At 42.8% G+C, this 26,531-nt stretch overlaps 1 protein-coding gene and 1 non-coding gene across 2 annotated transcripts in view; both read right to left on the minus strand.

Moving 5' to 3' along the window:
• Positions 1-316: 316 nt before the first annotated feature.
• The window catches only part of NUS1 (NUS1 dehydrodolichyl diphosphate synthase subunit), a 56,594-nt gene continuing 30,379 nt past the window's right edge, over positions 317-26,531 (minus strand). The window contains exons 3-5 of the mRNA XM_075340021.1: positions 17,113-17,265; positions 10,308-10,407; positions 317-6,123 (exon numbers count right to left, since the gene is read on the minus strand). Coding sequence (XP_075196136.1) covers positions 6,033-6,123; positions 10,308-10,407; positions 17,113-17,265 — 344 coding nt within the window. The 3' untranslated portion in view covers positions 317-6,032. The remainder of the gene's footprint in view (positions 6,124-10,307; positions 10,408-17,112; positions 17,266-26,531) is intronic.
• LOC142297904 (U6 spliceosomal RNA) lies at positions 9,288-9,394 on the minus strand. The gene has a single exon (XR_012752168.1). It is a non-coding gene; the product is annotated as a U6 spliceosomal RNA (small nuclear RNA).

Genomic DNA, 26,531 nt, shown 5'->3' on the forward strand with positions numbered 1-26,531 from the left:
AAACATTAAGCCCCATCTGCTTTTCTACACGCTTTAATGAGGTGCAAAGTGTATAAACCCATTAATAAATTTTCAGCAATAAATCTTGTTTAATTTGTCGTCTCTTCCAGATCCCCAAAATCTGTATAACAGCAGCCTGACAAGTTATGCAGAATTCTCCATGTCTCCAGACCACATATTTGATTCTCATCACTAAAACTGGATACAGGCGTGATCACCCAAACTGGTGCCCAGTAAAACATGTCACATTGTATATGATAAATCAGTAGACAAATTTGAAAATCTGATAAGCTTAATTCAGAGTTGTTGTATAAGAATTTATTTCCAATCTATTCTCATATAATTGATTCATTTTTCAATATCAAAATTTAATTTAGAATTTTTAACCATAAAAACTTTACATATTTACATTAAACCAAAACAATACAGCAACACGGATCACAAAAGAAACTTCTATGTACAAACTGGAACGGATGACATACACATTCATTCATGGATCGAGCTCCAGAGATGGACAGTGGTTGGCACACGTGGGATAACGTTGAGCCTCTTTTATTTAAAGACTAAAAAATAAATAAAACAAACTAAACACCAAAACCTCACCATACAGGGGCAGCATTATATCTGCCAGAAAAAAAGTTATCCTTCTGTATATCACAAAATATTTGTTTAATGTCAATAAATTATTAAGAACAGCCCAGACAAGGAATTAGAGCCTTCTAGGAGGTGGAAAAACATGTAGGCAGTAGACAAGTCTATAATTTAATGTATAGTTGTAGTTAATCCAGATTTGTTGTTGACCTTGACTACTGTAGTAGATAAAAACCTTAAACCCGTTGGAATAATAACTGTATATTAGGATGTGGTATTGCTTCAATGTTGTACTTTCTTACGTGCTCCCCTGGTTTGTACTGACTTCTCCACATCACTTCCATTATGAATATGGATGGAAGGGGTTTTGACCAGACCATCTATTAAGTGCCATTGTTAAAGAATTTGTCCGATACTTTAATATTGATAATCTATTCGTAGGATAGGCTGTCAATACCAGATCGGTGGGGGTGTAAAACCTGGCAGCCTAACCGGTCAGCTGTTCCTGGTGGTAGCCAGATGTGCTTCGTTACGGAGCAGAAGAGCACAGCACCATCATATGAAGAATGGCCACATGGTGGTCCAGCAAATCCACCCCTATTAATTTGAATAAGGGCAGATGTGCAGTACCCAGCTGTGGCATCTATAACGTTACCGGAACTGTGCTGTACAATTTGCCAACTGATCACATCCAACCCCGTAGACACCAGCTGCTTGGCATTGGTGTAGGATACACAAACAATTATTATATTAAAGAACTCCACAAATCCTCTCAACAGTTTGCATGTTATATTTTCCAATGCTCAATGTTTGTCAATGGAGTGTTCAGATCAACCTAACTGGTGACATCCATGAACATGTACATGGTGGGAGGTTGTGCTGTTAAAGGGGGTGCCATGTCATAAAAAGGGTGGCATTAGTGTTTTCAACACATTTGTTAATTCGTTAAAGAGGTTGTCCACTCCTCAGACAACCCCTTCTCAATCTGAGTGTTTGCCCCGTTAAAATAAAAATACTTATACTCATCTCCCGAGCCAACGCTGATCCAGAGTTGACAGCACTCACTCCTCACATGATATCACACAAGCCTTGTGCCCAATCAGCACTGTTTTTCATCTCCCCGCCTTCGGATGAATTGAACATCAAGAGGAAGTCAGAGTTGCGGATGGCCACTGACTTCCTACTGATGTTTGCAAAGTTCAATACCAGTGCTAACTCTGAGAGCAGGGCTTATGACGAAACATCACGACATGAGCCCCCGGGAGAGTGAGGACTAATACTGATGGAATGGAGCCCGACCCAGTAGGAGAGTATAAGCGTTTTAATTTCAACGGTTGTGTAAGATGGTGGTCGAGTTCCTACCACTGAAGACACCAAATGTGTTCTTACATATACGATAAGATATAAAGTAGGATGCTTAATAAGGTATTCTAAGTGTTATAGGTATGCGAGTGAAAGGTTAAAGCTGCCCACCAACAGACAGTTGAGATTAGCCTATAGGGGAGGAGCTAGTGCTGAGGGAGAGAAACAGTTTCAGTGGTAACGTTGATTAGGGCCTAGCCTGTGACCGAAATAGACCTCAGGTCTGAGGAGCAGCAAAGTCGCATAGTATGGGTGATTTGCAAAAGGGAAGGAAACCAAGAATCACGGAAGCGAAAGTAAGAATAAAGAGCCACCTGCAAAGCTGATAGTGACTGGAGCTAGATCCTTATCCACTGAGCAAGTGAGTGAACAAGAATGACTTCTCCCTAAGGGAGATGCCCAGCAGTACGTACCTTAATAGCTTATAGCTCAAGAAGAGACGAGCCGGAAAAGAAGAGGGAGCCAGCGTATAAAGAGAGCACTGGGAAGCAGTTCCCTAAGAGAAAAGAATGTGACGCGGAGCCGCAGGAAAGAGAGCTTTACTTTAGAGCGCTGGAATATCAGGTCAGGCTGGGTGGAGTGGTTCAGGATTATGGGAAAAAATAAGAACATTTAAGATGGAACATGCTGCAAGACTATGTCTGAAGTTACTCCTTAATGTTTTTGAAATGCCTAAAAAGTAATGTGCCAGAGTCCGTGTGTATGCAGTTATCAGTCATCAACTGTTCAGTAAAGACTATGTTTATAAAGAAGTTGTGGTTTCCTCAGTGGAGCAAAGTACCATCTGGTCCTGGCCGGCCGAAACCATCGGGAATATGTGGCCTGCGAGGGCGTATCGCTACTGTAGTACACCACACACCCAGCCAGAACCCCCATTTTCATGTAGCGTGCTGGGGTGTGGCACACTATTACTTCGCCCACGCCACGTTACAGTTGTACAAGTCGTAAACAATGCCTTTAAATCAAAAAGCATATTAATTTTTAAAAGCAGATTCCCGATAGACCCCCACCAGTTCAGATGAACATAGGCATTTTCTACAGTTCCAAAACAGTATGCTGCAGTAAACGTGAACGCCAGCAACCACAAAGAGAGATGGAGAGCGAGCGAGAGAGATGGAGAGCGAGCGAGAGAGATGGAGAGCGAGCGAGAGAGATGGAGAGCGAGCGAGAGAGATGGAGAGCGAGCGAGAGAGATGGAGAGCGAGCGAGAGAGCTGGAGAGCGAGCGAGAGAGCTGGAGAGAGAGCGAGAGAGCTGGAGAGAGAGCGAGAGAGCTGGAGAGAGAGCGAGAGAGCTGGAGAGAGAGCGAGAGAGCTGGAGAGAGAGCGAGAGAGCTGGAGAGAGAGCGAGAGAGCTGGAGAGAGATTGAGAGAGCTGGAGAGAGATTGAGAGAGCTGGAGAGAGATTGAGAGAGCTGGAGAGAGATTGAGAGAGCTGGAGAGAGATTGAGAGCTGGAGAGAGATTGAGAGAGCTGGAGAGAGATTGAGAGAGCTGGAGAGAGATTGAGAGAGCTGGAGAGAGATTGAGAGAGCTGGAGAGAGATTGAGAGAGCTGGAGAGAGATTGAGAGAGCTGGAGGGAGAAATGGAGAGAGAGAAAAAAAACCTTTTATAACGGACTAACTAATGTGTAAATAGGTCTGCTGACTCCACACAAGGAAGCAGTCAGGTATATTTTAACACGATACTACTGTAGAGTTTTTCATCAGTTTATCAGTGGCTCGTCTAGGGCGTGGCAATAAATGTAACCCTTCAGGACGCCACTGGGGTTTAAAGAAGTGGTCAACATCTGGGGACTTTTTTCTTTACTCACGTGCATTTATTTTGAGTTACGGTAATATTTTTGCAATTCGGTATCCCTCAAAATTGTGCACAGGCTGGATTTGGCTGACAGATTTTCTGTTAACTCATTCTGCTGTGACAGACAGCACAACACAGAGCCTATAAAAAGCAAACAGTGTAAAACTAACTAAAACCCAATTACAAAAATTATTTAGCCAAAAATTCATGCAAGTCTTTCAAAGATGGACAATCCCTTTAAATATCAATACTGAAGGCATCACATGGCAGCTAAACATATGTAACAGTATGCTTGTAGGTAACACACAGACATTTCTAATATTTTAGAGATTTTTTTAATGTATTTTTCATAAACATTTTTTCACGTGGCACAGATTGTTTTTTTGTGTTTTCTTTTTTCATATTTATAACAAAGTCACCACAACATTTTTTTCAACAAGTTACTGTATCTTGGCATACTCGATAGCAAAAGACCAACCAACTCTGGGAGTAATGATTAGGGGGAGCTACTACAAGAAGCGTTCCCTCTTAAATATACCGTTCAAAGAGCAGATTACATGGCAGCCAACATTAAATAAATGTAAAAACTAATAAATACTAATGGCAAACATTGCTGAATGATCAAGATAAAAAAAAATATAGTATGCCACAAAAATATTCAAATTACTGCAAATTGGTGAACAGTAAACGATTCCATCATAAATATTCTTAAGGACCAAGAAAACTATTTTTTAGGCCTGTTTCACATTGCATTTTTACCTACGTTCACTGGTCCAGTCGGGGAATCCATCCGAACCGCCCCTCCCCGCAAAACGGGTTTCAGATGCATTCGCCGACGGGGCCATTGACTATAATGGAGCAGACGTGTCTGCAGGTGGATACCCAAACGAGACTACGTTCGGGAGTCCGCCTGCACAATATGCCTAAAAATGGTGCAAGACAGAGCACACGCTGACTCCATCTGCACCATTAGTCAATGGCCCCGTCAGCATATGCGTCCGAAACACATTTTGCAGTGGGGGGGGGGTTGTTTTCGGACGGATGTCCCGACGGGACCACTGAACGTAGGTAAAAATGCAATGTGAAAGCGGCTTTAGGGAGTCACACCAAGCAGTGACTTGAATAATTTCATGCAATTGCACAGCATAAAGTAACTGGAGATAGATATGGATGTGTTGGCAGTACCGCTCCAAAAGAAAAGGCAGCAAGATGGCGGCTGATCCCCAGAACCAGCATACCAGGGTATCTTATTTAATCTTAATTATACACTATGGCAAAAATAGACAGAACTGTGCTATACCAAATGCAAGTCCCAAGAGAGCAGTGCAATAACCAAGGAAAAAAATGTCCCAAGTGTCATGCAACAAACCCCTAGGCTTTACATGACAGTGTCCATTTTGCCCATACTGCTCACTTAATGCAGCACACTAGGACAAGGCAGCGGAGTACTACACAAACATCCGTCTCTCTTCCAGACTTAACAGATCAATTTCAAAAAAGTGTAAAAATCACAGACTGACCTATTAAGCCCTGATAATAATGTAGAGTACTAGACCCTGCTCTACAAGAGGTTAGGACCCATGTAAAGCAAGGTTGTATATTTTGAACCCTTATTTTAAAAGATAAAAATGTTAAAAAAATATTCACAACTTTAAATTATAGAAGAAAAAAAAAATACAATGTTTGCTGGCATGTAATTTCAGTGCAAATTCTAAGAGGAACTATTCAAGTGCTCGCCCTCCTCAATGACCAGATTGGTTTTGTATCATTTTCTATGGTAAATACTTGGTATTGTGATTGAGAAATTGGCTCACATGAGCTACGAGATGCACCTGGTGTTGCCTGGTCTCAGGGTAGTGAACAATAGGCAAACCTGTACATTCCAAATATCTGTTGTGAACATCCGTAATTCTGTCCATACCATGAGAGGAGCTGGACGGACTGATGACTTAGGTAGTCACTGTAGGAAGAGGTTCTAATAATGCACCCGATATTGGTCATATCAATGGCAAGTCAGGTAGACGATACAGAATAAAAAGAAACCGTAGAGTCAAACAGCATCCCTGCATGTCCATGACTCGGTCAGGTTTACATCTCCACTTCCAGAAGAGCTGTGAACACTAATCTTCGCACTTTAAACAGGGGCACAATTAGAACCGGTCTATGGAAAAAGACCTTATCTGGGGAAGAAACTGAACCAGACGGACTGAGTCATATTTTGCTTGTAAACAGATGTATTGAGTCCCTTTTGGAGGAAGCGTGGACCGACTAAGGAAAATGGTCACTTCCCAATCCGCTGCTCACAGCCTGCGTAGCAACGGAGAGCAAAGAAAAAGTCTTCATACTGAATATTCACATGGGATGGTAGAGAGCTGAAAGAAAACAAAAAAACAGTGAGAATCTAGATTAAGTAGCATACTATTAATTGGCCCAATAATTAAATGGAAGCTCCTTACAGTAAATCCAGTTATAGATGGAAGCTATGACCCCCCCCCCCAACATCCACTAACCTTGTAATAACAGATTTGTTAGGGTCAGCACAATGGAGGTTCTCCCCATCTGAGCTCTTTGGAAAGAGAGAAGCTGATCTGTGGTACCCAGTAGTGACCACTAAATATTGTATATAGCAGTGATACACCGCACACGGGTTACATTTAACTCCCACAGCAGGTGATAATTTATTGAAAAAGTAAACCGGTCATACTACAGTGATATTTTATCACGAAAGTACGGTATTCAAAGGGAATCTGTCACCAGGTTTTTTCCATCTAATTTGAGAGCAGCATAACGTAGGGGCAGAGATCCTAATTTTAGCGGTGTTACTTACTGGGCTGCTTAAGCCCTGTGCGCACCAGAAAAATATTTTTTTGTTTTGTTTTTACAGCTCCTATTCAGACTATACACTCGATATATGAAGACTGTTCAACCAGGTAGGGATGAGTAGGTATACCGAAGTCAGCCACTTCTGGTTCATGAATAGCCGCATGCCTCTTCATGAATCAGAAATGGCAGACAAGTGGCATGCAATTCTGTGTGCACCACAAATACAACTACACCAGTCCATGCTGGAATATAATTTGTGACATAGTGAAGCCCACTGCTTGCTCATTGTGATATTTCCCTAGCACCTGTTAGTATGCCCTGTTCTGCCCATTTTGTCAAAAAGTGGGCAAAAAGGGAGTGAGAACAAATATAGTAGCATAATTTCAGCGTACCCGTCAGTTGTACCAAAATTCTGCTGCTTTTCAAAGCTCTTTGAGACAGAATATTGGCATAAAAGCTTTGATGAATTGGGCCCTATGAGATACCTTGTTAAGAGACCGCAAACAAATCCTGTGTAGCAAACTCTTTCAGTCTTATGGTTTCTTCCATTGGTCCCCTAACTTGGTGCTACTACACACTTTAAAGCAAACCAATCACCAGGATTTTCCTGTATAACCTAAAGCCAGGGCTATACTGGCACTATCAGGCTGATTCTATACATACCATTTGTTGTCAGCTAGGATGTATACATTTTGAAACACAAAGCAAGTATAGTTTGTAAAGACGATAGTTACTTATCAGTAATTGGATTTCCCAGAGCCATGACAGCGCCGTACATAAGAGAGTGTATCCGCCCCCAGGAACAGGAAATCTTTCTAAAATAAAAGGGGCAGCACCTCTCCTAAGCCCCAGTGTGTTTTTAGAACCTTAGAGGTAAACGCCTTATTAATAAACATATCCATCACCAAACAGGAGAAAACCCCATTGTGTTGTACGCATTCTACATACTGTCAGACCAGACACAGTTTTTTTATATATACAAAACGCACCACCAACTTAGGGAGGGAATTAGCACAGTGCGGTCATGGCTCTGGAAAATCCAATTAACGGTAAGTAATTATAGTCTTTTCCCTTCTCACGATAGTACCGTACATGAGAGAATAAAATTGAAGAAATTTAGGGTGGGACCACCGCAGAAGCACCTTTCTTCCAAAGGGGAAGAACCAACAGACCCACATCCAAACGTTAGTGCTCAACCAAGGTGGAAGGTGAAGACCATACTGCAGCCTTACAGATCTGCTATACCGAGGCCTTTGCTGTCTCCGCGATATAGCCCAAGTAGCATGGGTACTTATCACTTGAGGAGGGGCCTGACCTGACCCCGAATATGCCAACTATTGGCCTCCCTTACCCACCTAGCAATAGTGGATCTGGTGTCCGCATTCCCTCTATGTGGATCGCTAAAAGAACAAACATGGCGCAGGATTTTCTCCATGGCCGAGTTATGTCCAGGTATCTAAAGATGCTACTCCTGACATCAGGGAATGAAAAACGGTCCCCTTGCAACTTGGGATTTCCACAGGAGGGGGTAAATAATTACCAAGCCCCTATGGAATTTTGAATTGACCTTGGGAAGAAAAGTAGGGTCCAGCTTAAATATTATTCCAACATCCTGAATTGTAATGAAGAGAGTGTTAATGGAAATGGCTTGAAGCTCACAAATGCATCTTGCTGATGTTAATGCTACCAATAGTTCTACCTTCAGGGTGAGAGGCTTAGTGGAGACCTAGGAGATGGTTCAAGGAATGGTTAGTGAGGGCGTTAATACCAAGTTAAGGCCCCCGGGGGCTATCCTAGGCCTTGCTAGTGTTCTAGAAGTAAATGAGGCCCCAATGAACCTATGCACCCACGGATGATCCTCCATCTTTCTATCAAAGAGTGCGCCGAGGGCTGCTACCTGCGCTCTCAAAGTACTAGTAGATAGGCCCCTTTCAGATCCTTCTGCAGAAACTGCAACACTCCTGGAATTGGCACCTACTGATGTTCAGTTTATCCGTCGCCCTGAGAACTCCAGGAAATTTCCCCATACTGCTGCACACTTGGTGGAAGTAACTTACTTCCTGCAACAGAGGAGCGTGTAATTTCAGAATGGAGAAAACCCCATTTCCGTTAGAAGGCTCCTCTCAAGTTCCAGGCTGTCCAGTGTAACCCCTGTACTTGAGAATGAAGAACGAACCCCGAGAAAGTAGATTGGGTTTGCCTGGTAGAACCCGGGGGTCCGATATAGACCAAATTCTCAGCTACGTAAACATTGTCTCTGTGGCCAGAAGGGGCTACAATGATGACTCTAGCCTGCTCCTTCCTGATTTCTTTCTCTCTGGTCCTCCCTGGGATCTAGGGAAAATAATCTGTCTAATTGCCAATTTTCCTGATTTGCAATTAAACCTATTTCTGGTTCCACTCAACGTAAACAGATTTATTTGAACACCACCCGGTGTAAAATCCACCCGGTTTGTTGAAGGTATGACAACTGAGGTAGTCGGCTATGATGTTGTTTGAGTCTTACTGGTGGTGCACTGTGAATGACTGCAACCTCCCACTAAAATTAAAATTTTATTTAGTATTTATTTCTTTTTTTCCCCCTCGATCAGGGATTTTGACCTGGTCCCTAGTTATTTAGGTAGGCCACTACCGTACTGTTGCCTGAGAACATTACCACGTTTTCCCCAGAAATCTTCTCTATTAGTATCTGTAATGCCTCTATCATTGCTGGTAGTTCTTTGAATGGTTAACGAACTTGCGTGTCATCCTTGCGCAGGGGCCATGCTAATTTTCTCTGTATCGTTCCAATGTTAGTATATGTGCTGTGAAAGCAAACACTTTTTAGGTTTGAAGAGCTGCTTTTGAAGGCTGGATTCCATTTCCCTTGAAGGTACTGGTCCCCTAGGTGGGCTGCCCACCCCACTGATTTGGCGTCTGTAATGATAACCACCGGCTCTACTGTGTTCCAGGGAACTCCATTCCTGAGGCTTCCTTCATCCTGCTACCACTCCAGGGAACCTAATAGGAACAATGCTCCCCTCAGAGAAAATTCTCGGCTTCGTCTGACCTGATCAGACTTTGTCTTATTTGGATATTTTTCCTGGTGGAAGGAAACTGTACTGCCGTACTGAATCCAGATTGATGTCCCAAAAAAACCCGGATTTTAGAATGGGTCTTTCCATGATTGTCTCACATTCACCAACTTCTGTCTGTGCAAAATTTCGTGATTGTAAATGCGACGGTGCTGATTCCTTTAGCGGACATACATACACACATACATACACTCAGCTTTACATATTAGATTAGCATAAATAACATGGAAAATGGATAGGCAGGGGGGCGGGAATCACTATGAAACCCCACCCCAGCTATTAGCTGATCGGCAGCTGCTGTCATTCAAAATGCTGCTCATTTTACAAAATGTACTTTCTTGTGTTTCAAAAATTATACATCCTAGTTGACAACTAAAGGTGTGTATAAAATCAACATGATAGTGCCAGTATAGCACTGGCTTTAGGTTATATAGGAAAATTCTAGTGATTGGTGCGCTTTAAAGAACACAGGACAAAGACTGGAAGATGACTGCAGAAAACGATTGCACAAAGTTTGTTGTCTGTTACCATGGCAACATACGGTCTTACATACGGTCTTTGCATGGGAGCTGTAAAGCAAACTGTCCTGGTGACAGGTTCCCTTAAAGAAAAAAAAAAAAAGTGAAAAATACAGTGGTGGAAACAATTGGTCTACTTACATAATTTCTGAAAGTCGTATATGCCATGGCAGAAAACCTAATGTGCTACTGATAGAGCCAAATTTTAATATTAGATCAGGGTCTGGAAAGTTGTCTGTACCTAGAAGGGGAAATAAAAAAAAGTTAATGATTATATTTGCATATTAGGGTATGTTCTCACTTGGCCAATTTGCTGCAAATAATTATATAACCATTCCATAAATCAGTGGTCAGGTCCTAGATATGGAAACGGGATTATTGTTTTTTTCATACCAATAGTGATTCTACTAAATTTTTTGTGAAAGAAGCTGTCTTAACACGTGCTGCTGATATTTTACGCAAAGTCATACAAGAAGTGATTATTGAATTTCTGCAGGATCAACTAGGAAAAAGAATGGAGACATCCAGCCATAAAAATATTGTATGTGGGAGCAATACAGTGCTTTATGCATACAGCCGTATATAGCAAACGGATATGTGCCCTTTGCAATGTAAAGACATGGCTGTAATAACTCTGCAAGACCTCTTAAATTGATATCTTCGGTGAACAAGTCCGTTCTGTCATTTTTCGGTAATCACCATTTGAGGTTTTTTGCTAATTAATTAGATTTTGGTGTACAGGGGCCGGAATGTACACTGGATCTCCACCTCCCTGTCATTGATTCCCCAACCACTCTGCCCGCCTCTGGTCTGTGAATGACAAGTAACTGCTTTTCAATGACCTGCCTTCTCTGTTTAAAATCTTGCGCTGGTGGAGTCATTTGCGGTGGACTGATCATGTACACTCATCGCTAACAGAAGTTATTGAGCCGAAAACTGTCTGCTCATGTGCTAATCATGGCAATGCCGACGCAAGATTTCACACAGGAAATTGGTCACTGAAAAAACAGTTGTTATCTGTCATTCACAGACCGGAGGAAGGCAGAGAATCACAGACAGGCAGGAACTTGAAACTAATCTAGCAGAAAACTTCCAATGGTGATTACAGGAAAAATAAAGCAGATTTCTGCACGAAAAATATCAATTTAAATTGCCATTACTGCCATGGCTTTACTTCACATTGCAAATTTGTGCCTCAGGATAGGCCATCAGTATCTGTTTGATGTTGCCTGCTCAGCTATTCATGTGAATGGGGGGGTGGCTCTGTACGTCCCAACCACTATAGAAATGACAGCTGCTGTGTTCCGGCAGCATCCCAGAATTTCTGGCCACAGCCAGTAACAGCTGATCGGTGGAGAAGCAGTGTGTCACCAACTCCACTGATCAGATATTGATGTCTTATTCCAAGGAAGACCATCAATAAAAAAAAAGTTAGGATCAAAACCTTTAACCCCGCACAAATGTATATTTAACGTGCAAGGTTAAAGCTCCAGCTATCTAGCAGGTGCAGGTTGGGTCTCTGGCAATCAGACATAGCCGTGGACCCTGGGGAGTAAAACGGAAACGGTCAGAGCATCTGTCTTGTCCTTGCATTGGTAGTGCCAATGCTTCTGTAGAACTTGGCAATCACATGATTTACTAAGTTCTACCTGGAAAAGCACAGTTACTGGGTCTAGTAGACCCACATAAGCTCTGCCAGTGAGATCCGGCATAGCGGCAGCCAGGGTCCCCTATAGAGGACACAATTACAATGGAAAAAGTATTGCATGTAGCTCCAATACAGTATCACGCACAAAAGCGTGAAAGCGTGTAAAGCGTGACCACAAAAGGTTTCATATATTGCTGCATATGGTTTGTATATGCGTGCTTAACATGAAAGCAGCCAAGCATTCTAAATATACGAGGGGCTGCTGATAAGTCTTTGGCTTTGTAATCTTTTTTGTTTCTATGGTAACAAATATTACATCACATGAAAGCCTTATGTGTCTAATATAGGTTTTCAAAATTTTGTGTTTGTTGCTTATGGCAAGTGTTCTACGCATGCGGGAAAACAAAATGGCGGAGTCTAATGCGATATCCACAGCAACTGAGAACAGAGGGTGATAAAATTCTTGTTTCTGCAAGGAAAGTACACGAAGGCTATTCATAGTGATATGTCGCAGACATTGGGGATCAATGCCCTCCATATTCCACAGTAAAGAACTGGGTTGCCAAATTTAAAACTGGCCACTTCAGCACCAATGATGAGGAATGTCCTGGTCAATGGAGAGTGGTTGTTGTTCCGGAGATAGTCAATGCTGTGCACAACCTCATACTGGAGAATCGACGACTTTTAGCTAAAGCAATAGCAGACATCATGGTGATTTCCTATGAATGTGTTTGTGTCATGATCCATAAATATTTGCACATGAGGAAGCTACCTGCAAAGTGGGTCCCCAAATGTCTGACAACAGATCAGAGAAGAATACGAGTGAAAACTTTCCGGTCCATTTGTCAGCGTTTCCTGACTGATAAGAACTTCCTGGATCGACTGGTCACTATGGAGGAGACCTGGATTTATTTGTATGATCCTGAAAACAAGGAGCAGTCAAAAGAGTAGAGGCACAGCGGTTCTCCTCATCCAAAGAAGTTCAGGGTGCAAAAATCAGCCACTAAGGTATTTGTGTCTGTTTTGGGAAAAGGAGGGCGTGTTGCTAGTGGACTACCTTCAAAAGGGTTCCACTATCAATGCAAGGTATTCCATTGAACTTTTGGATCAATTAAAAGGCAGCTCTGAAGGACAAAAGGAGCAGCATGCTGTCCAAAGGAATCTTGTTCCTGCAAGACAATGCCTCCGCTCACACTGCACAAGCAACCAAGGCAATTGCTGGCAGAGCTGGCCTTCCAGCTGGTTGACCACCCACCTTATTCACCAGATCTAGCTCCCTCTGACTATCATCTGTCATCTGACTATCATCTGAGAAACACCTCAAGGGTACCAAATGTCACAATTTCTAATGCCACGGCTGCTACGGGTGCTTGGTTTGAGGCAAAACCAAAATCCTTCTTTTTGCTAGGCTTACAGAACTTTGAATACCGATGTAAGAAGTGTGCTGACATCAGAGGAGAGTATGTGGAATAATTATTAAATGTCATCATCCCATCTTGTTTCTTTCTGAGTAAAGCCAGAGACTTACCAGCAGCCCCTCGTACAATGCTTGGTTCGCGCCATTAACCCTGCAGCATATTAAATTTACAGCAATGTAGGAGATAAAAAACAACAAAAAAAATATACTCCTCAACATAGACATTGCAACACCAGAAACACAGGAACTTAAGGAAAACATAGAATGGATAAACATGTTAATAATATGCAAATGATAAAAATAAGGAAACAACATTTTCAAATAATTTAGATTTATTCAGAATGGAATATGAGCGCAACACATAGAAATATATGTACTTACACGCCGTGGCACGATATCAATTAGGTAACTAAAGGTCTGCCACACTGAATGCACTTGGACACGCAAAATGGACAAAATCCGCTACTGGTTGCTCCCTTTGTAAGTGCCGACCAATGATTTCCCAGGAGGCAAGTCCACAGATGTCCACTGCTTACAGTAACACGAGTAATATGCAAATTGGTGGTGTCATGATAAAAAATGGATCTCGAGACACTTTGGAGAGTTGAATGACCAAATTAAACCAACGCGAGCTGTTGGTTTACCTGGAATGAAGACTAGTGGGGTCAAGCTACTGTATATTATGCCACCCCACTGCATAATCCCAGCAGTAAGACCGCTATGACTTTCTTTCCCTCATGAAGTCCTCTTCATGGCATTGCCCACTTCTCCAGACCAATCTCTAGCTATAATTAAGTCAAGACAAAAAAAAAAGGACTCGTTACTGAAGAGGACAGATCTTCATTGCAGTCTTGCTCTGCACCATTATAGCTCTTGAGAGCAGTGGAATAAAGTTAAAGGAACACTTATAGCTGGGCATTTGGATTATAATCCAAAGTTGTGGTAATACTTTCTAAAGGTTTGTGTAGACACTTTAGTCTTGGCGACAATTTCACTTACAGTATAGAATAGATCCATATTGGAAACAGTGTTATGGCCATTTCTCAGAAGTGTCCGAGGAGCCATATTTCAATGCAACAACGCTAGACAACTTGTTGCTCGTGCTATTGTGAGCAGCCTGCATGACCTACATGTGCTACCATGACCGGCAGCATCTTTAGACTTTTTTCCCATTGAGAACATCTGGGATGCTGACATTTGGTTGACAATTCAAAGGAAGCAGCCAGCAGTGGATTTTGATCATTTGCATCCGTAAGTGCATTCAGTGCTGCAGAAAATTGCACAAGTACTCATTAACCTTTTCAATACTTTTGACCTACATGTAGGTCAAAATTCATGTCCCTGCCTTCGATACAGGCTTGAATGCTGAGCCTGCTTCTTTCTCTGATTTAATTAGCCAACAAGTGGCTCTTATAGCAGTGGGTGGAGCGGAGTTCAGCCTGCGATTGACAACTGTAACTGGTTAATAATGTCAGACAGGGACATTTAACATGTGTCAGCAAGGGGGCATGCCATTATTCCTGATAATCGGCTTGCTCATGATGTGTTCACGGGGCACCGACAGATTATCATGACAGCCAGGGGTTTGCTCATTAAGACTGTGTGAGAACTCCGGCACACTACCTATTACCCATGGAGACACAGAGAAAAAGAGGGGAAATGTAAAGTTGATGTCAAAATCCTTTTTTTTATTTTGTAGTGAGGAAAACGTGCAAATTGTGCTGTACGAAAGTCCGCCAGATAACAACGTTTCGGCCAATTTAGCCTTCTTCAGGTCGGACAGGCTTAAGGATAACAGGACACAGAGTGGGTAGGTATGTGCAGGGAACTGTTGTTCGACCAGATGTTGGATTACTGCGTAAATCAAGATATGTGTGATAACCAATTTCGGGTTGCACTATGGGTGGAGGGTGATACTGTCATAACGCATCAAATCCAGTTATTATATATAAGCGACACTGTGATGATTCAGAGTCATATACAGGGAGTCTGGATTACATCAGAACCGATACCTCAATGATCTTCTGTATATGGATAAATCTCTGGCGTAGTCAGGGGTCTGAGATTACCTGAGGACCGTGGTATTGCCTGAGACGATGTGTAAAGACCAAGAATAAGGAGCCACAGTATGGTCGGAAAAAATGGAGGGTGATGAGGCAGATAGGTGTTGGTCCAGGTAACTACCTGACTGAGACTCCAATGGTTTTAGTCTGGATGAGGGTCCCTGGGATATAATGGTAGGAGTCCAGGCAGCGTGTGCCTGCGTGGTTGTGGAAGTGAACCACACGTCCTGCTCATGACTTCCAAGCCCGCCATTATGATCCGCCAGTGAACCAGCCCGTGGCCAGCATTGATAGGTCGTTATTTCTTATTTCATAGTTACTACTATGTAGTATAGCACAGGCGATCAGATGCTCACCGTTTCAAGTCCTCTAAGATGACCATTAAATACTGCAAAAGTTTTTAAAAATATGAAAAAAAAAAAGTTCACATTAGCCCCCTCTTTAAAAAAAAAAAAAAAACAAAAAAAAAAAACACAACAATTTCATATTTTTAAAACAGCTACACATATTTGTTATTGATACATTCAGAAATGTCTGAGCTATCAAAATATAAAAAAATTAATCCGATTGGTAAGCGGCATGAGAACAAAAAAAATGAAAACGACGGAATTTATATTTTTTAGACATCGGAATATTACAATAAAACGCTAAAAAAATGGTGTCAGCTCAGGAAGAAAAATAAAAAAAAAAAAAAAAATCTCAGCCCCCAATCCCGAAAAATGAAAACGTTGCAGGTGTCGGAAAATGGTAAAAAAATTTTCTTTTTACAAATGCTTTTTCACTATTTAAGTAAAAATAAAACCATTCATCTTGGGCATCTGTATATTCATACTAACCTGGAGAATCATACTGCTAGGGCACTATTACTATATAAAAAATATGGTAAATGACAAAACAAAAAAACAAAATTGGAAATGCACTTTTTTTTTTTTTTTTTAATTTCAACACACTTGGAATTGTTTCTCTTATTTTCCAGTACACTATATGATAAAATGAATGGTGTCATTCAAAAGTACAACAGGTTGTTCAAAAAACAAGCCTCATATGGCTATGTTGTTAGACAAAGTTTTGGAAAAAAGGGGAAGAAAAAAACGAAAGCGCAAAATTGGAACATTACCGGGGGTGAAGTGATTATTAACCTCAGTGGTAGCATGCCAGGGCATTGCAAGCACGTGTCTTTCTGCACAGGACGTTCATAGTTGACATTGAGATGTTCATTTCCATATACCACTAATATGCATTGATCCTGTGATTACCATAATTGCACATCTTTATTGGGTTTGCAGTTTCAATTATGAGACGTTATATACATATAGATATATAGTAAAAAAAAAATCTGCAAAAAAATTAAAAGTAAAAGTCCATATGACATCAAAAATACATGTTTTAGGTGAGAAAAGAAATCATATGTAATAAGTAATAAATGTAAGTATATATAATGTTAAGGGGAACCTATCAGGCAATTCATGCTGCCCATAATGCTATGGTGATTCAGAGAAATAATGCTCTGAAGATCCGGCCAGGAACCATAGGGACGAGAGTAATCCAGCTCTGCGGCTGAGGATCAGCAGGTTTCTCCCTCCTGGGTATGAAGGCAGAGACCTGTCAATCATCTGCTGTGGAGCTGGATGCATCTGTAAAGTATGACCTTTCTGAAATGCTGGAGCACTTCAGAGAATGTTATACCTGGCTGCAATCATGGAGCCAGGCTACGATTCTTCATGACCACAGTTGGCAGGAATCACCTGACATGTCCCCTTTAACAGAAATCTAAACCGCAAGTTACCAATACACAATGAACAATTATTGCAACCTTACTTCTTAAAAGGTGGTCAAAGGCATCTACATCCAAATCTGCCGGTGTCTTCTGCCCGTCTGCTACAAGTTGACAAAAGTCCTGAGCAGCTTTTACAATGTTTGGCTTCCCGTCCTCTGGAGATAGCACCTTTAGCACAGGCAAATGGCGAAACGCTGGAGACACACAAGACACATGAAAAATTATTAAAAAGGTAAAAGCAGAGCTTCGAGGTTCTGTTGGGTATAATAAAAACTTTGCTACAAGGAGATCTATTCTACCACTTATTTTTTATAGTCTAAAGGGGTATTTATGGGGGCCTTGGTCATGTGAATGGAGCCCAAGTTTGGTGTATATGCTGGGAGGTTTTCTTGGTGCATGGTAAATGCGAAACTCAAAGATGATGTGCACTGAGCCGCACTTACACATAATATAACCAGGTAAGCTAGGACAGCGATATCTGAATAGGATGTAGGCATTACCCGATTACAAATGGACATGCACTGTGAGTGGCATCAGGGTGATACAATGCTGACATTTCCCCGTATATTGTGAAACGCTGCTCTTATAGAATACAGAAGTCCCTGCTGCAAAGTATGGTGGTAAAATGGCATTATGAAAACCAACCAGGTGTCCACTTAGCATCAATGCAGAACTACCATCACCATCAGCCTATACTTACAATTGTGAAAGTGTCACACAGAGAAGGAAAAAAGCAAATGAGCTGTAAAATGATTATAGGGATTAGAACCACATCCTGCGAAGTGACAGTGCATGGAAAATGGATAGATCCCCTAAGCCATTATTAGTAGATGAGCAGTGGAGAATAAACAGTTAAAATGTATAGAAAAGTGTGTAAACATTAGGGTTGTATGCATATATGAGGTGGTAGTAGCATAGTAGTGAGCAGGTCTTGGATTGTACTATCTATTGTAAAGAAATATGTACATAACAAGTACTAAGAAAGTAATAAAAATAAAATATGTACAAATTAACAACATGTACATGTCAATACATACAGGTTAATAATAATTACATTTTATTTGTATTACTTACTATATTTCAGATTTTATCATTGGTATTTTTGATGATTATATATATACTAGAAGGTGGCCCGATTCTACGCATCGGGTATTCTAGAATTTACGTATTGTGTAGTTAATGTATGATTTTTGTTATATATTTAGATGTTGTTGTGTGTAGTTACCAAGTGTTTGTGTAGGGCGCTGTACATGTTCTGGGTGTTGTCTGGGTGTGTGTGTGTGTGTGGGGGGTGAGAGCGGTGTTGTTTTATGTGTTGCGTTGTGTGTGTTGCGTTGTTTGTGGAGCGCTGTGTGTTGCGCGGTTTGTGTGGGTGTGTGTGTGTGTGTTTTGGTGGGAGGTATGTTTTGTGCAATGTGTGTGTTGTGCGGCATGTGCGTATATTTGTGTGTTGGGTGTCTGTGTAGGTAGGGCGGTGTTTGTGGTTCCCAGTGTGGTGTGTTGTGCAGTGCGTGTGTGGTGGTGTGTGTGTGTGTTTTGGGGTGAGGTGTGCACCCCCCCATAGTGCTCCATCCCCCATGCTGCGCACCCCCCATCGTGCTCCATCCCCCATGCTGCGCACTCCCCATCGTTCTCCATCCCCCATGCTGCACATCCCCATCGTGCTCCATCCCCCATGCTGCGCACCCTCCCATCGTGCTCCATCCCCCATGCTGCGCACCCCCCATCGTGCTCCATCCCCCATGCTGCGCACCCCCATCGTGCTCCATCCCCCATGCTGCGTACTCCCCATCGTGCTCCATCCCCCATGCTGCTCACCCCCCATCGTGCTCCATCCCCTATGCTGCTCACCCCCCATGCTGCGCACCCCCCATCGTGCTCCATCCCCCATGCTGCGCACCCCCCATCGTGCTCCATCCCCCATGCTGCGCACCCCCCATCGTGCTCCATCCCCCATGCTGCACACCCCCCATCGTGCTCCATCCCCCATGCTGCGCACCCCCCATCGTGCTCCATCCCCCATGCTGCACACTCCCCATCGTGCTCCATCCCCCATGCTGCACACTCCCCATCGTGCTCCATCCCCCATGCTGCACACTCCCCATCGTGCTCCATCCCCCATGCTGCACACTCCCCATCGTGCTCCATCCCCCATGCTGCACACTACCCATCGTGCTCCATCCCCCATGCTGTGCACCCCCCATCGTGCCGCGCACCCCCCATCGTGCCCCATCCCCCATCGTGCCCCATCCACCATGCTGCACACTCCCCATCGTGCTCCATCCCCCATGCTGCGCACTCCCCATCGTGCTCCATCCCCCATGCTATAATAGTTCTCCTATTATACTCAGAGAGGAGTATAATAGGAGGACTATAATAGGAGGAGTAGTCCTGGGGGGAGAGGAGTATAATGCCGGCTCCCTGCACATGTGTACCGGGAGCCGGTGTACGCTGGTAACTATGATACGCACTCCCCATCGTGCTACATCCCCCATGCTGCGCACCCCATCCTGCTCCATCCCCATCGTGCTCCATCCCCCATGCTATAATAGTTCTCCTATTATACTCAGAGAGGAGTATAATAGGAGGACTATAATAGGCGGAGTAGTCCTGGGGGGAGAGGAGTATAATGCCGGCTCCCTGCACATGTATACCGGGAGCCGGTGTACGCTGGTAACTATGATACACATCGGGTAACTAAGGGACCTTAGTTACCCGATGTGTATAATGGTTACCAGCGTTCACCGGCTCCGTCACGATCCCAGCAGCGCAAGGTTATGTCTGGCGCTGCTGGGATCGTGACGGAGCCGGTGTATGCTGGTAACTATGATACACATCGGGTAACTAAGGGACCTTAGTTACCCGATGTGTATAATGGTTACCAGAGTTCACCGGCTCCGTCACCATCCCAGCAGCGCAAGGTTATGTCTGGCGCTGCTGGGATCGTGACGGAGCCGGTGTATGCTGGTAACTATGATACACATCGGGTAACTAAGGGACCTTAGTTACCCGATGTGTATAATGGTTACCAGCGTTCACCGGCTCCGTCACGATCCCAGCAGCGCAAGGTTATGTCTGGCGATGCGTGCCAATCCGTGCGGGGCCAGGCCGAGGCGAGCGACCAATCCGTGGGGGGGCGGGGCCAGTCCGAGCCAGCGGCCAATCAGACGGTTGCCACCGTAAGGACACAATTTTGGAGCAAGACAGACAGACAGACAGAATAAGGCAATTATATATATAGACTAGCTGTGGTACCCGGGTGTTGCCCGGGATAGTAACTGTCTCTGTCTGCCTGTCTCTTTCCTTGTCTGTCTGTGTCTCTCTGTCTGTATATGTATCAGTCTGTCTTCTCTCTATCTCTGTCTCTATGTGTGTGTCTTTCTGACTGTCCCTTTGCCCGTCTGTCCCTTTGCCCGTCTGTCCCTTTGCCCGTCTGTCCCTTTGCCCGTCTGTCCCTTTGCCCGTCTGTCCCTTTGCCCGTCTGTCCCTTTGCCCGTCTGTCCCTTTGCCCGTCTGTCCCTTTGCCCGTCTGTCCCTTTGCCCGTCTGTCCCTTTGCCCGTCTGTCCCTTCTGTTTCTCTTTATCCCCACCGACATCATATTACCACACACATAAGCTTCTGATACTAACAGTTTATTTTGTTCCTATAGCAACCAGACAGTTGCTATTAATAACTTGTAGCTTCCACCTCCATTCAGTTTAATGGAGGCAGGATATTTGGAGAGTAACTAAAGCGTGGGGTTAAATTTTCCCGCCCAAACATAGTCTGACGTTCCCTGAGTCACATGGGGTGTCTGTGCAAAATTTCGTGATTGTAAATGCGACGGTGCGGATTCCTTTAGCGGACACACACACACACTCAGCATTATATATTAGATTTATTATGTGCTGGTATTTTTCCTGTGTATGTATTATCTAATTTTTTTGAGGTGTCACTAGCTAGCGACTATTTTGGTTTGTTCTCATGCTCAGTCCTAGTAACCAATATTTATCTTTAATGCATTGTATTACTTCCCTTCTCCCTTTTTTTCCTTTTATATACCACCCAATCAGCAGTCCCCATTTTTGAGTCTTCCTCCCCTTCACGGCTTAGCTGAGCATGGCCACTCATCTCATGAACCATACTATGAAGAAAAAGACATGGATCGCACATCCCAAAAATACAATGATCTAAAGCCGCTAGGCAAAAAATTAAATAGAACATGAGGTTCTTTTGTTACCATTCTGATCAGATTGTATTAAGCCACTGCCACGTCACGGCAAACCTCTTGAGTGGGTCCCTAACCTGACCTTTTTGTGCGGCACCGTGCACTGACCACCGCCGCAGCAACAAAGCGCCAGCAAGGACGTGGCAGTGGGCTTAATACAATCTGATCAGAATGGTAACAAAAGAACCTCATGTTCTATTTAATTTTTTGCCTAGCGGCTTTAGATCATTGTATTTTTGGGATGTGCGATCCATGTCTTTTTCTTCATAGTATGGCATCTCATGAACCATGTGTGTGCATATATATATATTGTACATCTTGCATCCTTTGTGTAAAGTTGTATTTGTTATTTGTAATCACTAAGTATTAGTAGCTTGTGTCTTCGTTATCTTCATTTCGATTCCTTTTCTGCACACACGCAGGCGCACTACTTTTTTTCCCACGCTCAGAAGGTACCTGAGTCACTGTAGACGTAGGTGACCTCATTGCTTCTCTGTGGATCCTCCTCCTCTTCTCCAGCAGTGCTAGTCTTCTCCATAGGCTGAATGGGATATGCAAGGTTCCTTTCACCTATGGACCTGCTTCACCTAAATTGTATTTAGTACCTACGTTTTGCTCATCATTCCTATACTACTACTATACTACTAACATCTTGTATATGAATATAATACTAATGTTTACACACTTTTCTTTGCTGTAAGGTTTTGTTATACATTTAACTATTTATTCTCCACTGCTCATCTACTAGTGAATGGCTTAGGGATCTATCCACTTTCCATGACCTCATGTCACATCGCAACCTGTTCTAATCCCTATAATCATTTTACAGCTCATTTGATTTTTTTCCTTCTGTGTGACACTTTCACAATTGCTTATTCTATGTTGTTCAGTGGTGGTAGAGGTTTGTTTTCCCTCCTCCCCTCCCCCACCCCATTTTTTGGTAGGAGCCACACAAAGCTGGCTTTAATCCCCCTATCACTATTTGACACGTTTATTTATTTTTTACCTTTCTTCTAGTAGAATACATTTTTTACAATTCACATTGTTTACGCCTTCATTATGTCTTGATTTCTGTACTTTTATGTTTTATGACAACTTACCCCTTCTCTATAGGTTTTGAAATGCATGGCGGTTTTCTCCCCAATCAATAGCTGGTTACAGCGTGTCTTTTTTCATTCTCAAATAGTGTTTCTATATATATACCCTTTATACCTCATGTATATCCATTATTATTGTACTGAGGAAGGAGATGTTTTTACTCCGAAACACAAATATTCAGGATCTGCACTTCTTGGTCTTTATGGCCACGCTAGCGTGTGTTAACCCCTTCTATCCAGTCTTTTAACAATGTTCACGTTGTGCGACACTTGTACATGTATAAGGTATAGTATTTTCCTGTAAATACAGCTCTGGCAAAAATTTCTGATTTTTCTCTTTATAGGTATATTATTGAGTAAAATGTAAATTGTTCTTTTGTTCTATAAACTACTGACAACGTCTCTGAATTTCCAAGCAATACATTTTGTATTTATTTTCTGAAAATGAGAAGTGGTCAAAATGCATTGCTTTCAGACCTCAAATAATGCAAAGAAAACAAGTTCATAATCATTTAGAAACAACAATACTAATAATGTTATAACTCAGCAAGGAGTTCATAAATCAATATTTTGTGGAATAACCATGACTTTTCATGCGTCTTGGCATGCTTTCCACCAGTCTTTCACACTGCTTTTGGGTGACCTTATGCCACTCCTGGAACAAAAATGTAAGCAGTTCCTTTTTGTTTGATGGCTTATGACTATCCATCTTCCTTTTGATTAAATTCCAGAGGTTTTCAATGGGGTTTAGGTCTGGAGATTAGGCTGGCCATAACATGGTTTTGATGTGGTGGTCCTATATCCACTCATTGATTGACATAGCTGTGTGGCATGGGGCATTGTCCTGCTGGAAAAAACAATCCTCAGAGTTGGGGAACATTGCCTGAGCAGTAGGAAGCAGCTGTTTTTACAGGATAACCTTGTATGCAAGCTTGAGTCTTATGTTCTTCAAAGTTTAATCTGCCCAATTCCAGCCTTGCTGAAGTATCCCCAGATCATCACCGATCCTCCACCAACTTTCACAGTGGGAGCAAGACACTGCGGCTTGTACGCCTCTCTCCAGGTCTCCGTCTAACCATTAGACAACCAGGTGTTGGGCAAAACTGAAAATTAGACTAAGAGAAGATTACCTTACTCCAGTACTCTATCGTTCAATTGGGCAGATTAAACGTTGCGAAGGACGTATGAAGCAAGCCGCATACAAGGTTAGCCTGGAAAAACAGTTGCTTTCTTCTGCTCAGGCAATGTTCCCCAACTCTGAGGACTGTTTTTTCCAGGACAATGCGTCATGCCACACAACTAGGTCAATCAATGTGCGGATGAAGTACCATCACATCAAAACCCTGTCATGGCCAACCCAATCTTCAGACCTGAACCCCGTTGAAAACCTCTGGAATGTAATCAAGAGGAAGATGGATAGTCACAAGCCATTAAACAAAGAAGAACTGCTTACATTTTTGTGCCAGGAGTGGCATAAGGTCACTCAAAAGCAGTGTGAAGGACTGGTGGAAAACATGCCCAGACGCATGAAAGCGGTGATTAAAAAAATCATGGTTATTCTAAAAAATATTGATTTTTGAACTCTTCCTGGGTTAAAACATTGAAGAGGAAAAAACTGTAAAACAAAAGGCGCAATAGGGTCTTATCCTTCAACAAAACCAGGGTAGAAATAAGCTAAGAATGCTCACCTGTTAAGGTTGTGAGAGTCACAACGCCCATAGCAAACTCCATGAACCAGGCTGCAGCAGTACTCTGAGATATCAAATGTAGACTGGAGGATCAGAAGGAGATATTATTGTGCTGCCCGTAACAGGAAAAATACAAAAATAATTTTTTTTGTATAATAAAAGGAGTGACTATTTCTACGTGTTTCAGGAGTCTGAGCCCCCTTCTTTTGATGTTAATCAGAGTGATTCCTCTCCTGAAGAAGGGAGCTCAGACTCCTGACACGCGAAGAAATAAAAGTCATTCCTTTTATTACACAAAATAATTTATTTTTGTATTTTTCCCTGTTACGGGCAGCGCAGTAATACCTCCTTCTGCTCCTCCAGTCTACATTTGAGTTAAAACATTAGAATTGTTGTTTCCAAATGATTATGAACTTGTTTTCTTTGCATTATTTCAGGTCTGAAAGCAATGCATTTTTTTGTTATTTTGACCATTTCTCATTTTCAGAAAATAAATACAAAATTTATTGCTTGGAAATTCGGAGAAATGTCAGTAGTTTATAGAATCAAAGAACAATTTACCTTTCACTCAAAAAATATACCTATAAAAGAGAAAAATCAGAAAAACTGAAAATTTTCCAGTGGTCTCTTAATTTTTGCCAGAGCTGTATATATTGAACATGGGAAGATATATAAATAATGTTACACAATTTTGTGGAATAACTTCCTTCATCAAATGGGAAGTGGCACATGTTTATAAAAGGGTTTGTCAACATTTGTTTTTAAAAGGACAAAGTTGCTGTAAAGAAAAAAAAATGTAACCCCTGTTCCTCCATGAATCCCCCACCTTTGTTGACAGGCTGCAGCGGTGATGTCACAACCACCAAAAGTGACTGCTGCAACCAAGCACAGGGCTCAGAGCATCACTGCTTGAGCCCAGCGACAGGCTGCAGTGGTCATGTTACTACCACTCCAAACCAGGTTAACGACCGGAGGTAGTGACACAATGGCAGAGCTGAAGTATTCCTATGGCCAAAATGGAGGAAGAAAGGTAAAAGCTCCGACAATGGGAAGAGATCTGGATGTGTCCCTTACTAAGCAGTTTGTTGCAGTGCTTATTTCAATAAAATTTATCAGTAAAAGATTATCAATAGAGGAAAAGATGTCTTGTGCCACATAGTCCGCCTGTTCTGTGTAACCCTGCCCCCACCAGTGTGAGATTTCTGCCTATGCACAGTGTACACAAATCTGTCAGAGCTCAGCATTCAGAAAAATGGTAGATCTGCAGCAGAGAAGAAAAAAAAAAACAAAAAAAACATTTTTAATCAAAACTGCAGCACCCAATAAATTAAAGGGGTATTCCCATCTCCAAGATTCTACCCCATATTAGCAAATACCTCGAATTAGAAATTTTATATAGTTCTAATGAAGGGAATTTTGTTTACTTACCGTAAATTCCTTTTCTTCTAGCTCCAATTGGGAGACCCAGACAATTGGGTGTATAGCTTATGCCTCCGGAGGCCACACAAAGTATTACACTAAAAGTGTAAAGCCCCTCCCCTTCAGCCTATACACCCCCCGTACTGCTACGGGCTCATCAGTTTTGGTGCAAAAGCCCGAAGGAGGAAAAAATTATAAACTGGTTTAAAGTAAATTCAATCCGAAGGAATATCTGAGAACTGAAACCATTTAACATGAACAACATGTGTTATACAAAAACAGGGGCGGGTGCTGGGTCTCCCAATTGGAGCTAGAAGAAAAGGAATTTACGGTAAGTAAACAAAATTCCCTTCTTCTTTGTCGCTCCTTATTGGGAGACCCAGACAATTGGGACGTCCAAAAGCAGTCCCTGGGTGGGTAAATAATACCTCATAATAGAGCCGTAACGGCTCCGTCCTACAGGTGGGCAACTGCCGCCTGAAGGACTCGCCTACCTAGGCTGGCATCTGCCGAAGCATAGGTATGCACCTGATAGTGCTTCGTGAAAGTGTGCAGGCTCGACCAGGTAGCTGCCTGACACACCTGCTGAGCCGTAGCCTGGTGTCGCAAGGCCCAGGACGCTCCCACGGCCCTGGTAGAATGGGCCTTCAGTCCTGAGGGAACCGGAAGCCCCGAGGAACGGTAAGCTTCGAGAATTGGTTCCTTGATCCACCGAGCCAGGGTTGACTTGGAAGCTTGTGTCCCTTTACGCTGGCCAGCGACAAGGACAAAGAGTGTTTCCGAGCGGCGCAGGGGCGCCGTTCGAGAAATGTAGATCTTGGCGGACGTAGGTTTCCTAGCCTGTCTCATTGTGGCAATGACCTCTTGAGATAATCCTGAAGACGCTAGGATCCAGGACTCAATGGCCACACAGTCAGGTTGAGGGCCGCAGAATTCAGATGGAAAAACGGCCCTTGAGACAGCAAATCTGGTCGGTCTGGCAGTGCCCACGGTTGGCCGACCGTGAGATGCCACAGATCCGGGTACCACGACCTCCTCGGCCAGTCTG

This window comes from Anomaloglossus baeobatrachus, chromosome 3 (assembly GCF_048569485.1).
Source record: "Anomaloglossus baeobatrachus isolate aAnoBae1 chromosome 3, aAnoBae1.hap1, whole genome shotgun sequence".
Classification (NCBI taxonomy): Eukaryota; Metazoa; Chordata; class Amphibia; order Anura; family Aromobatidae; genus Anomaloglossus; species Anomaloglossus baeobatrachus.